Genomic DNA, 13,124 nt, shown 5'->3' with positions numbered 1-13,124 from the left:
TGCAGCGGTGCAGTTCGGGAGTCGAGGGCGGGAGCAAACAGCAGCACGTGCCAGTATCCTGTTGTCTTCCCTGCTCATTACTCTAAAGGTTTTCATGTGCATTGTTCCTGGTTCTGAGTAGGAGCTGAGGAAATCCCATCACCGGCCGTCACACACTCCACTCGGGAGATTGTGGGTGACACCGCTCTGAAATTTCCATAGCATCTACAGTTCAAGCTGTCTCACTGCAGAGGCCAAGCTGAACCACTGGGCTGATTTGTCTTTATTATACTTGCCCAGTTATGATTTGATTTGACTTAATGTTTGGCTCAGGGAAGAGGATTGGCCCTAACCTCAGCTAGGAATATTGTTTGCCCCCGTCTTTGTGTTCTCCTCTGATTGAACCCTCTCCGAGGAGAAGAGTGAAGACTTGTGTTTGCTGTGCTGAAGCTGTATTCCATCGTCATCCGAGTTCTGCTGCAGCATGGAAATGAAACACGAACAGGCTAAATTGTTTACCCTTTTTTGACACCGCTGGAAGGAATCCACACTGCGGACCCCACATCCTCCCCCAAATTCTTCTAGGAGACCTGTTTATTTTGCCTATGCCCTTTTTATGAGTTTAAGGCCACTTTACACAGGCAAGAAAGTTTTCCATTTTCTCCTACCATCCATTTTAGTCATAGTTGTGAGAAAACAAATGCTGTGTTCTGTGCTGAGAAGGAACCCTTACTTCACTAGAGAAACATTGCCATCTTGAGGACCATGGAGCTCCTGCTCTCCTCTCGCAGGCTGCCTGACAAATCGCACTCATGCACACCAGACACCCAGGACAGAGCTGTTATCCCTGTACGACCGCTGTATTAAAAACGACATGAGGGTGAGTAAGGAGAAAAGGTGCTGCCTGCCTGGTCTGTATCGGTGGCTTAGGCAGCAGTGGTAAGTATAAAGTGTCAACACCACGTTTTACAATAGCAAATGCAAACCGGCACACTAGTTTTTAGGCAAAGTCATTACTGAGGTTATTTACGCAGATGGCAATTGGCATAAATCCAGTTGTGTAAGATAACAGGACCATTTGCTGCCCACAGTAACCCATTGCACATAATACTGCTCCCAGCACCTTGGGAATCGACAAAACAAAATAATTTGTCTTAAATAGAGAACATTTAAAACCCAAATGTATACTTGTGGTAATATACTCATGCAAAGGTGTGTGTTTACGTTCACTGAAAAATTTATGTAAAAGGGTGAATTTTACAGTTAGGTTACTGCATAAATGCTGCACATTCAGTTGTTTTTGCAGCCTTATTAGAGATGTAAAACCAAATTGGGATTACTATCATTCACTTGAAGATTCATCATGTCAGTCAATATTAATATGATCTAATATGGTCTGTGAGAAAACTGATATAGGCTTGGTTATAAAAAACAACAACACTTTAAGCCACTGTATTTCCTTTTCAAGACTTCAAGACATTCATTCATGTTGAACATTGTCCGTAAGCCATTTCTGATCATAGATAATGTTATTAATTTTATATAAGAAACCTCTATTTGATTATTTTTTGCTCAAGCCTAAAGTATTAATATCAGTTAGGCAAATGTAATTTAAAGGAATTATGACACAAGAAAATGCCTGCTGGCACAAAATTGTCTGTGCGTTAGGACATGTTAATGACTACAGGCCACAAATGATAACCTTCAGTTAATGAAATGGAGAACATTAATGTGAGATATAAAGAAGGCCCAGTCCTGGACTGTGTAAATCTATCACATGCCACCAGTAAGCAATCAAAATGTAGCTTGTGAAAATGAAATCAATCTGTGGCCAATACTTGACTGTTTAAAATGGGAGCTGGCTTTACTTTACTTTACTTTACTTTATTGATACCAGTATGCTTTTTTACTCTGCTCCCAGTATACTGAGGCTGTATGTGACATTGTAATACTGCCCCAGTGTTGAATAATGCAAAACCTGAGAGATATTCACTCATCAATATATCAATATATTGAGCAGCAATACGATGCTTGGGAAGGTGTTCTGGAGTGTTTTGAGATATTAGCTTTTGTCTTGATACACACTGTTAAGAAAATAGGCCCATTGGGGGGACCTAAATCTGGAGAAATTAAGTTTTATAGTCTTGTCAAAGTGTCACCTATAATCCTTTGTAAAGATACCAAATTATAATATTGTGCCACTGTTGGTAAGACATCTCAACATTTTGTAATTGTAAACTGGTGTACAATATGGCATTGTACAATTACCACAGTTCCACACATCTAATGTCATAATATTTGCTCATCTATTACTGTTAGAAAGACCATGTGATTTACTTTTAGAACAGTAATCTGCAAAAGCCACGTGTCAACTTCAATATGAAGCGCTCACTTGAAGATGTTGTTGATCAGCCATTAAATGTTTAGTTAACTTGCAACATGCATTTCCAAATCATTTACACTGTAAACTTCTGACAAGATTACAACATGTTTTTATGTTTCCAATACAGAGTTCCACTGGACAAAAACAGCAGTTGTTTCATCTGCTTGTTTCCAGGCTGCCAGTAAACACCATCAGGTGTCATCTACTGTGAGTTACCTGTTTGCTTTGATTGACAGTATTTTCTGAAATGACATGTGGAACCCTTTTTTTTTTTTTTTTTTTAAGTGAAATAATTACTAGAATTCTTTGTCTACTTTTTAAACCCAAGATGAAAATGAAGGTAATGATTTAGATGAATCAATGTTTTTTCACGCCAGTGTGTCTAAATAATGTGTCAATAAAACATGTAAAAGATGTTGCAACTTGTGAGGTTTTTTCTTACAGAGAGATAGAAGCTGGTGTGGTATCAGTGCATTTATTGCTCTGAATCACAGAAGAGCAGACTTGTCACAGTCACATGTCAGTTTATTACAGCTGGCTGTGCACTGTTACATGGCTTAAAAATAAACTCTAAGGACTTGGAACAGGATATCTACGATTGGTTAGCATGTTTTTTTTTAACTATCATTTCACAAATCCAGGAGCCAGAGTAGTGACAAAACAGTGCTTTACCCATAAATGCATTTACTGCAACAAAAACATAAGATCAAACACCATTACACAGAACTCGGTTCATTATCAGTGGTGTTTAAGACATTACCAAAGGGACATAATTATTTCAAGATATTGCTCAAACATACAAGTTCTTAAAATATCCATATAACTAACAAGTAAAAATAATCCCAAACCAAAATCTACTTTTAAAGCATCAAATACATGTCATAAAAGATTTATTATGGTACAAAATATTCAGTGGCCCTTAATCACAAAAGCATACGGGTGGTGAATGCAACTCGTGAGCCAAAAGAGCTTTTGTGCATGACTGTCGTTATTGAAACAATACAAAGAGCCTTGCTCAGTATTGTGAAAGTGAGATGAGGGGGAATAATGTGGTACTAATTGAGACAGCATTCTTTGAGTAGAGACTTTTCTCCGCCACAAGAGGGCAGCGTGGCAAAACGTATCCATCACTGGATTGTGGGCCCTCAGTTAGGACTTGGAAATGACAGAATAATGGGTGGTCATTGTAGTTGAAATTATATAAACAAATGTTTAATAAGCTTCAAGTTGTAGGTAGGTTTCTAATGTGTCTTTGGCGGACATCACAGGAAAGTTAGTAAAGATACAATACAGTACCTTGTAAGGCAAACGGTGAAAAACAAGGAATTCACTGAAAACACAGAAACATCCATTACATAAAAAAAAGATTCAATAACCAACAGACTTCCATACATAAACAGTAAATGGACTGCATTTATAAAGCGCCTTTCTACATTACAGGACAATGGGCTTTACAATTTGCCTCTCATTCATCCATTCGCACACATTCATACACCGATGGTGTAGAAGCCGCCATGCAAGGCGCTGGCCTGTCCATCGTGAGCAACTTGGGGTTCAGTGTCTTGCTCAAAGACATTTTGAGATGCGGACAGAAGGAACCGGGGATCAAACCTTAATTAAAGACTGACCCGCTCTACCTCCTGAGCCATAGCCTCCCGACTATAAATTGCATTTCCATTAATTGGCTGCCTGCAGGCATGGTAAAGGCAGCCAGTAAAAGCAACAGTTTCCTACCAGTCCAGTTTGTATGGGCAACATCAGCAAAACATATTTGTAGCACAGTTGGTCAGAATTTTACAGACATACAAGGTTGACAAAATGACACTTAATCACACACATTGACACTGAAAACCAAAAAAATCTGCAGTCTAACTGGGATCAATATATTTAGGATACTTAAATCAAGACCAAACAGGCTTATTCCTTCAGGAGTTGGTATCCTTTGCTACAGTTAAAATTATGTGCAAGTGAGCTGTCAATGAAAGAAATCTCTCCCGTTGTGCACTTGCATAGAACAGCTCAGAAACGCTGAGCTAGGTGTGACAGTTTTGTTGTCTGCAGCTATAACGTAAAAATTAAGTTATTAAAATGAATCATTACTGACCCACAAAAGGAGAGAGACAGTTTCTAGTTTGTTCTATTTCTAATATTTAAAAAAGTCCCTATTGAGGTGTCGATTAAAAAAACTAAAATCTTCGCAAGAAAATGAAGTGTGCCAACTTGCCAAAACTGCAGGTGTAAACACTGTAAACAGATTAAAATGTAATTAAAGGAGTTGAAGTTACAGGAATTGAAGTAGTTTAAATATGAAGTGTAAGCACTGAAAGGAGCTGAGGTGTTAGTTAAGTGTTAAGAGAGGCAGCTGAAATAATTTAAAGTGTTGTGAGTGAAAGCATTTAAAGGTCCCATGACATGCTGCTTTTTGGATGCTTTTATATATGTATTAGTGGTCCCATAATACTGTATCTGAAGTCTCTTTCCAGAAATTCAGCCTCAGCAGAATTACAGACACTAGAGCCAGTCCCACAATGAGCTTTCCTTAGGATGTGCCATTTCTGTGTCTGTAGCTTTAAATGCTATTGAGGAGGACGGGGGCCTTGACCAACTGCCACTTTGCTCGTTTGCAAGCCATGATGTCTCTCTCTTTCTCATGGGCGGGCCAAATTCTCTGGGTGGGCAAAGCAGAGTAAGGGGAGGTAACCATAACCACACCTGACTTTATGAGGTTTGTTAAAAAAACAACTCATAAAGTGAAATCTTCATGCCATGGGACCTTTAAAATGGCTGAAGCAACTGAAATGTCAGTTGACTTGCAAGCGCTGAAAACAGTTGAATTGTCAATTAAAGGGGCAATATACGTACAACATTCAGAAAATTGATATAGCAGCAAAACAACTATTTGCTATGTAAAGATATAGTAGAGTAATGGCATCCTGAGCAGAGAATGAAGTCACACTCTCTGTGTGTGTGTGTATGCGTGTGTGTGTTGTAATCCAAGCTTCTCTGTTCTTTGTTTTGGTAGCCAGGCCGGCCTTGCAGGCATGTAAGTCCCTCCCTTTAATACTGCTGGCCCTCCCCGTTAAAGTTTTAGTTGAAGAGTAAGAGATAAAAGCAATGGAATGTCAAAAGATTTGTTTACTGCTTAAAGTAGAAATTTCAGTTGAAGTGGAAAAGCTGGAGACCGTTTTTATGTAAGCGCTCACACTCAAAGCAGTTGAACTCTCAGTTCAAGGGTAAGAGATGAAAGCAGTTTAAGGGTCAGTTCATGTGCAAGTACTGAAAACAGCTTAGATTTCAGTTCAACACCCCACTTCCCTTAACTTGATTGCCAGAAGTCAGTGTCACCAGCACAATACCAACCCGTTCTCACTCCGAACTCGTAAAATACAGACGTTTGGGCAGTAGCTGTCAGCGTCAGATACAACGTCAACAGTGCCCTTCAGCGTGTGCGTAGAATGCACCAGGGAGGGCAGCGGTAGCAAGTAGTATGAAAGCCCAAAAATCTGCATGGGGAGGTTGGTGGGGTGGTGAATGGGTCAAAGAACACAGGACTTTCACCCAGGAGACTAACCGTCCCGTTCTTCTTTTCCTAAACCCAACCGTCCTGTTCTTCTTTTCCTAAACCCAACCGTCCTGTTCTTCTTTTCCTAAACCCAACCGTCCTGTTCTTCTTTTCCTAAACCCAACCGTCCTGTTCTTCTATTACTAAACCCAACCGTCCTGTTCTTCTATTACTAAACCCAACCCGCCAATAGTCCCGACCAAGCGCGTTTAGATAAAGCGCTTTTAGATTTGACGTTAAAGGAGACTTTTAGCGTCAATAACAACGCCAAAAGGCACCTAGCCAAGCGTCCGTATTTTACGCAATGGGAGTGAGAATGTGTTGACAATACATACCAATTATAATGGAAGAACAACTTAAAAAACAACTGCAATTCCAGAAAAACTATGAGAGGTATGAAAAATGGAACTAATGTCATAAAGTACTAATAGTTGTAGATGAAAAAATTAAAGAGTATCAAGGGGTTAAAGAGGAAAAGAAAATGTTCAAACATTGAACTTTCTATGAGAGAAAGTTGAAAGATAAAAAAAAAAAAATCTGAACAGAAGCAGCATTTAGTGTCCTAAATTAGCCAAATATTTTGAAGTTTGAATGGTGTATCTTTGTGTAATGCTGTGTCTCAAATTGTGCTCTTCTGTACTTACACTTGCTATTTTGAATAAATAGTGAGTTCACACAGACTGAAGTATGGCCAAATGCAGTGCACTACAAATACCCGGATGCTGCACTCAAAATGGTCAAAACGATGAGCGTGGAACAAAGGACACTACTCGCTCTCAACAGACACCATCTTTGCTACAGAGTGGATTCTTTTTGACCGCTAACGCATTTTCAAACTTGTGAAAATGGCCGGTGAGGACGATGTAGCGGTGGTGACTGAAATGGCGAAAACCAAACTATACAAATGGAATTTATACATGTGTTTTTGTCCATAAGTACCACTATATTGTAGTAAGATAGTGAAAAAAACAAGTCAATGTATATTTTTGTGGGCAACAATAGATTGCGGTAATGCTCTGCCCGGATGCAATTTATCATTAAAATGAAGAAGAATAGTCATTTCCGGTTCCAGAAATTTACGCACTACACAAGTGAGTGCATAGTGTACACATGGCACTACATGTAAGTGTACTCACAAAAGTATCTGAATTGAGACACAGCATACTGTAAGTCTAAGTATGCTAAAGTAGTTGACAGACAAAAATAACATCCAGATTATTAATAACAAAATATAAATACGAGAATATGATTATACCTCTAAATGGTAAAACATGCCATTTAATCAACCCCTGTGCCTACAATAATAGTTCTGGGGCAAGAGATTAAACTACTGAAGCAGTTGCTGCTTTTTGGCTTTTAAGAGCAGGTTACACATTTGTGTCATACAAGCAGGCTGCAATTAAGTGGTTGCTCACTTTCTTAATTACCTGGCAGTTAAAAGGTCAGATGTCATTCAGCTTAATTACAATTTGGCCCAAAGTGCATACCAGTGAGTACAGGTTTACAGATACAGGTAAATGCTTCCAAAGGAATCGAGTGAGATTTCTTCATGGATATGTTCTTCCATGAATGCCATCACAGAAACAATAGGAGGAGGATTTCAGATAACAGGATATCAAGCTAACTGCATAGCTTCGTTTCCAGCCATATTATGTGCAATTGAAAGTCACTGCAAAGTTAATGCAGTTTTGTTGTTGCATTGAAAAACAGATTTAGATTGTGTTTTATAATATATAATGTGCTGGATAATGTATGTAGAGGATTATTTCAGTTTGGTTGCATGTACCTCTGATAAGAACAAGAATAGGGAGTAAAATATTTTGCAGGACACCCAAATTTTGGCTCTTTAAAAGTTCATCATAAACATCTATTTACTAATGGCATGTTCTTAGACATGTTACTGTGGTCTCCTCGACACCGTGTTACGCTCCTGCTGAAATTAAGGGTCACTTGGGTCCCGACTTTAAGACTGAGTCCAAGGTATGCGGGCCCATGGCACTTTATGAGCATGCTGTTTCAAGATCGAAGGCCTTCCCTGGGTTTTGTTCCTACACAGCGCCGTTCTACAGGCGGTCGGGGGCAAAGCAGCCGTTGGTCTTACAGCTGCTTTCCGCTCTCTTGGTGCAGGTCAGTTTGTTCCTGCCCTTCCAGCGCTGAGCCAGCGGCTCCATGAACAAGGAGAGAGATGAGAGCAGATAGCAGAGGCCAGCCAGGTAGAAAGAACAGTCGTAAGTCTGAGTGTAGTCGTACAGGAAGCCTACAAAATGCAAACAACACAGGAACACTTGAAGAGTCAGTCTATTCATTGGTTAATACACAGTACATTTCATTTATAGTTTATATATCATGTAGCGACCAGCTAAGGAAGCCCATTGTAAGTGGTGATGTGGGGCTTTCACACGTCAAAAAAAAAAGAAAGAAGAAAACTGGGAATTAATATTGTTAGTGACTTACAAGCACAAAAACGAGTTGGGATAAGTTTGCTTAACATACAAATTGAATATTATAGTTTTATTTCTTAAATTTTTGTGCTGTATGATTAATGAAACTATATATATTTTTATATATTCTTATCATTATGGGCCGAGCAGCAAAGCTATTAGTCCTGATGGTGGCGCTACAGAGACAGAAGGTTGAATGTTCAAATCTTATGTGCTTTAGTAAGTTTTGAAGTCCAGTATACTAGGTGAAAGAGACAAATATGCCAAATATGTCAGAAATGTAAAAAAACGTCAATTTCTCCTTTGAGGTCAGATATCTTAGGGTGATAATGACAACAATGACTTGAAAACAGAAGGTTCAGTGTTGAAATCTTACATGTGTTCAGAGCCTATATATTTCAGTAAGTGTTGAGGCCCAATATACTATGTGAAAGAGACAAATACGCCAAACACTTAACTTTAACAGATTAGAGGATGGATAAAATAAAAAAGTTTATTATGTAGGTGCTTGCTTGTGTTAACATGCGCTTGTTGCCCTCATCTGTTGACATTTCTCAAAGCCTTCCTACAGTTTCTTAATAAAAGCGGGCTTTCCACACAAACAAATGTATGTGTCATTAGTATGAGAAAAAAACAAGATTTTAACTATGTCGGGCTCGGGTCGGGCTCGGACATAAATATCTTAATGCCTGTCGGGCTCGGGCCGGGTTCGATTACTGCTCTGTCGGACGCAGGCCGGGCTTGGACAGAAAAATGCGGCCCGATCCGCAATCTAGCTCAGATAGCTTAGAGTGATAAGAGAATGATTGGAAGACAGTAGGTTGAGTGTTTGAATGTTATATTTTTCATTAAGTTTTGAGGTCCAGTATACTATGTACAAAGAGATAAATATATCAAAAACATGATCACTTCTGTCGTGTCAGATAGCTTAGGGTGATGAGTGAATGATTGGAAGAAGGAAGGTTGAATGTTCAAATCCTCTGTTTCAGTTAGACTTGAGATTCTGTACTATCACTTTTTTTATCACTTTTCTCGACATACTATACTATGACTTTTTTATCACTTTTTTTCGACATACTATAATATGACTTTTTCGACATACTATACTATGATTTTTTTTTTTACATTTATTTATGGCTTTTTATCACTTTTTTTGACATGCTATACTATGAATTTTGTATCACTTTTTTTCAACATACTATATTATGACTTTTTTGGACATACTATAGTATGACTTTTTAATCATACTTACACTATAACTTTTTTGACAAGCTATACTATGAGTTTTTATCATTTCTTTCAACATACTATACAATTACTTTTTTATGATTTTTTTTTCAATATTCTATACAACTTTTTCAATGACTTTTTTCGACACAAAATACTATGACTATATGATAGGACAGCTCAGACATGAAAAGAGAGAGAGAGGGGGAATGACATACAGCAAAGGCTCGCAGGCCTGCTCCTTGTCTACTAGGTGTTGCGATTCCACTTGTGACATCACCCAGATAATAGCTCTATGACATCGCCCAGATAATAGCTCCATGAGATCAGCACCAACCTACGGAGTCAAAGGTTCTGAGTTCGAGCAGTGAAATAAGCAGTAATAACGACCCCCTCACTCTGCATGATCCCTAACCTAATGATCAAAAATAGATCATTATTAAGCCATTAATAAGGACAGCTTTTGGGTTGCAATGTTGTGAAAAATACCAAGGGTTGTATTGTCTTTTAGCAAAACACTTGCTTTATCTTTTTTAACTTTAGTTAATTGGAAAATGGACAGTTTGACCATTTATGGAAAAGAGCTGCTGAACATCTGAACCAATTAATTTGTTTTTATAAAACATATCTGCAGATTTGATGGCTTCTTAGAAGTATTAGAATATGTATGCACTACAAACATAACTGCAATATTGCCAAATAATAAAGGATAAACACCATCAAGAGAGATTTACAACCTAGCAACCTTAATGTTCTTGTTAATAGCTTATATATAAACATTATGTAACCATAAATGAACCATTAAAAAAGCCATTACTTAAAACAAAACCTTTTATGAAGGTTGCGTTTTTAGAAGGTGGTACAAAAAAATGACAGCTGTCGGTTCATTAAATACTTTTTGAGGATACTTATGTTTGTCAAATATTACACAATTATTTTCACGTATTATTTTTTTCTCCAGATAATGGATATATAAAATGTTTTAATTATAAAGTAAAATCTTTATGTTTCCTATTTTACATACACTTTTACATTCTTCATATGTCTACATTACAGAGAAGAGCATTTTTAGCATGTGTGACTTCAGTGTAAACTATAGGTAGACTGTGTACAGTTGAGACACTTGCGCAGCAAGCAGAAGTTGTAATTTTTGCTGTGCACATGCGTATTAGTGTCCTCTTTGATCGTGGGAAATTTGAACAACAGACAAAGATATAGGCAAACATTTTTATCTAACTCTCCACAATGAATAGTTTATTATCCTTATGTGACTGTTAAACGTAACTGGTATCATCACAAACGTTATTCTGTGCCCTAAAAACTGGCATATTTCATGGTATTGTGTCATGCAAGGTCATTGCAAAATCTTGAGAAATGTGCGGGGTACAGTTGAGACACACTGTATCTACACATGCCATCATTGTGAAAGTGACACCTGAATCAGTTTTTTTCCTTTGTTGTTTGTTTACTGTTACAGTTTACTGTTTTATACATTTTAACCTTTACATCATTACAAATAGGTGTCTCAACTGTACCATGGAACTGTCTCAACTGTACCACATATGGGCACAGTTGAGACAAAGTTGAGACAAAAAGCACCTTATTTTTATGAGCTAATTGTGGAAAATATAAACTCATGGGTATTATTGATTGATAATATCTTAGTCTACAAGCTAATGAAATGTCATGTGGCATGTCATGTGGAAATTCACTTCTTTTCAGTATCTATTTTTGTGTGAAAAATCAAAATGCAAAAAGGGTCTCAACTGTACTCGTTCTACCCTACTGCAGGTGACCCAGTCCTTTCTGTGTTCCTATTTTGTTTTCTTTACAAGAGCCACGTTGACATTTACCTTCTGAAAAGTGGCCCCAGTAGCGGAGTGGCAATCGGGAGAGTCAGTACTTTTCCCGGTGGGCCGGTATGACAATAGTTATACATTGCAAGTTCTTAGCAACACCATCCGGCGGCCTGGTGTGCAGCTGCTGCCCGCTGGTCAAACTGTGAAGCCTCTGCTCAACCCATACGGCGGGCCGCAGCAGAATCTTATTTCAATACAAACACAGGCTCATCACAAAGCACTAAGTGCAGGTCACAACAACATGTCTAGGATTTTCAGAAATATAGGGGGATCAGTGAGCGACCCCCTCTCCCTCTCCTCGCCATCTCCAAATGGCAAAGCCCTGGTCAGCCTATGACGTAAAGCCACCAAACACTTTTTCTTTCCTCGTCACGTTTGGAAGTCTACCGGTAACGTTAAAGGTCCAATATGTAATATTTGTACTGTAATAAATCCAAAAATGACACCAATGCCTCATCAGATATTAAGGAAACATGTTAAACTGAAATACTATGTTTTCTGACAACAATGCTAATGTCAGTATTTTTTCTTTTTGAAATTTACATTCCGTGACGGAATTTATGTTTATGTTTTGATCTGTGTGTTGTTATCAACGGCCCAGTTTGACAGGCAGGCCGGGTTGCCAGATATACCTGTAAAAACGTAAACCCAGCACGCTACAGCTGTAACGGTAGTACAGCCATGAAAGCAGCAAACAAACGAACAGGATCAACGGAGATAGATTCTACATGACATAAAAAAAAGAAAACAGCATGTTTCTAACAGTTGCGTGACCAGAGACGTAACAACCCCCTGGTAAATATTGGAGATGTATTTGAAAGATGGAGACAGCTTAGATCACAAAAGGACGCAGAGTTGGCTTATTTTCTCCTGAACAGGTAAGCATTAGCTTCAGGCTAATTTATCACAGCTACTAGGGATGGGCATATTTTGTCATTTCAACATTTGTGTACTCACATTGAATTATATAGCTAGAGTACCCGAGTTGGTTACTCGCAAAAACAATTGAGACAGCCAGTAAAGTGATCCCGACTGGTCCTGGCTAACGCCGCCATGCTAACCCTGCTAACTGTTAACGTTACCGGGAGGACCAGGCAGGCAGCCCATGGCTGTTTACAACGTGTAGTTTAGCGGCTGGAGCCAACAACGGTGAGTTATTTTAAGCCACGAGAGGGGGGCTGTAAATCGGAAAGAGAGGACTGTGAGTTTGCAGTGTGTTTAGCGATTGTTGCCGTATTTCTAAGCCAATGAAGTGTGTTCCGTCGGCAAGGTAGTGGTATTTTTAGCGTTTCGTATTGTAATTCTAAGCCGAGGAAGTGTGCCTGACTGCCGTGTGGAGAGGACAGTGAGGTTGTTGTGTTTTTAGCGGTTCATACTGTCATTTTAAGCCGAAAAAGTGTGTCTGTCAGTTGGTTACAGAGCTCAGCGTGAGCACGGGCTTTTATGACTGTCAATATAGCCAGCATCTAATGTTAGCTACTCGGCTGTGCTGTGGAGTAATGTCTGGCTATGTGAGAAAAGCGTCTAGCAACATTGTTGTGAATGCTGCGGTCTCAGCCTGGCAACCCCCGTGAACTTCAAGTCTGGGCAGGAGGGGGCGGGGGAGACGACTCTCCAGTATTTTGAATTGGTAGTGCAGTAACAATTTTAACGGCTAGCTGCCAGTATTACAT

At 38.9% G+C, this 13,124-nt stretch overlaps 1 protein-coding gene across 3 annotated transcripts in view; it reads right to left on the bottom strand.

Moving 5' to 3' along the window:
* Window positions 1–6,220: 6,220 nt before the first annotated feature.
* Window positions 6,221–13,124, bottom strand: part of slc16a4 (solute carrier family 16 member 4) — a 30,393-nt gene continuing 23,489 nt past the window's right edge. For all 3 annotated transcript variants that reach the window (XM_028584146.1, XM_028584147.1, XM_028584148.1), the window contains one exon: window positions 6,221–8,181. In XM_028584146.1, the coding sequence (XP_028439947.1) occupies window positions 7,988–8,181 (194 nt within the window). In that variant the 3' untranslated portion in view covers window positions 6,221–7,987. The remainder of the gene's footprint in view (window positions 8,182–13,124) is intronic.

Source organism: Perca flavescens, chromosome 7, assembly GCF_004354835.1.
Source record: "Perca flavescens isolate YP-PL-M2 chromosome 7, PFLA_1.0, whole genome shotgun sequence".
NCBI lineage: Eukaryota > Metazoa > Chordata > Actinopteri > Perciformes > Percidae > Perca > Perca flavescens.
Note: the sequence above shows the minus strand (reverse complement) of the source record. Positions and strands in the feature narration are given on the sequence as shown.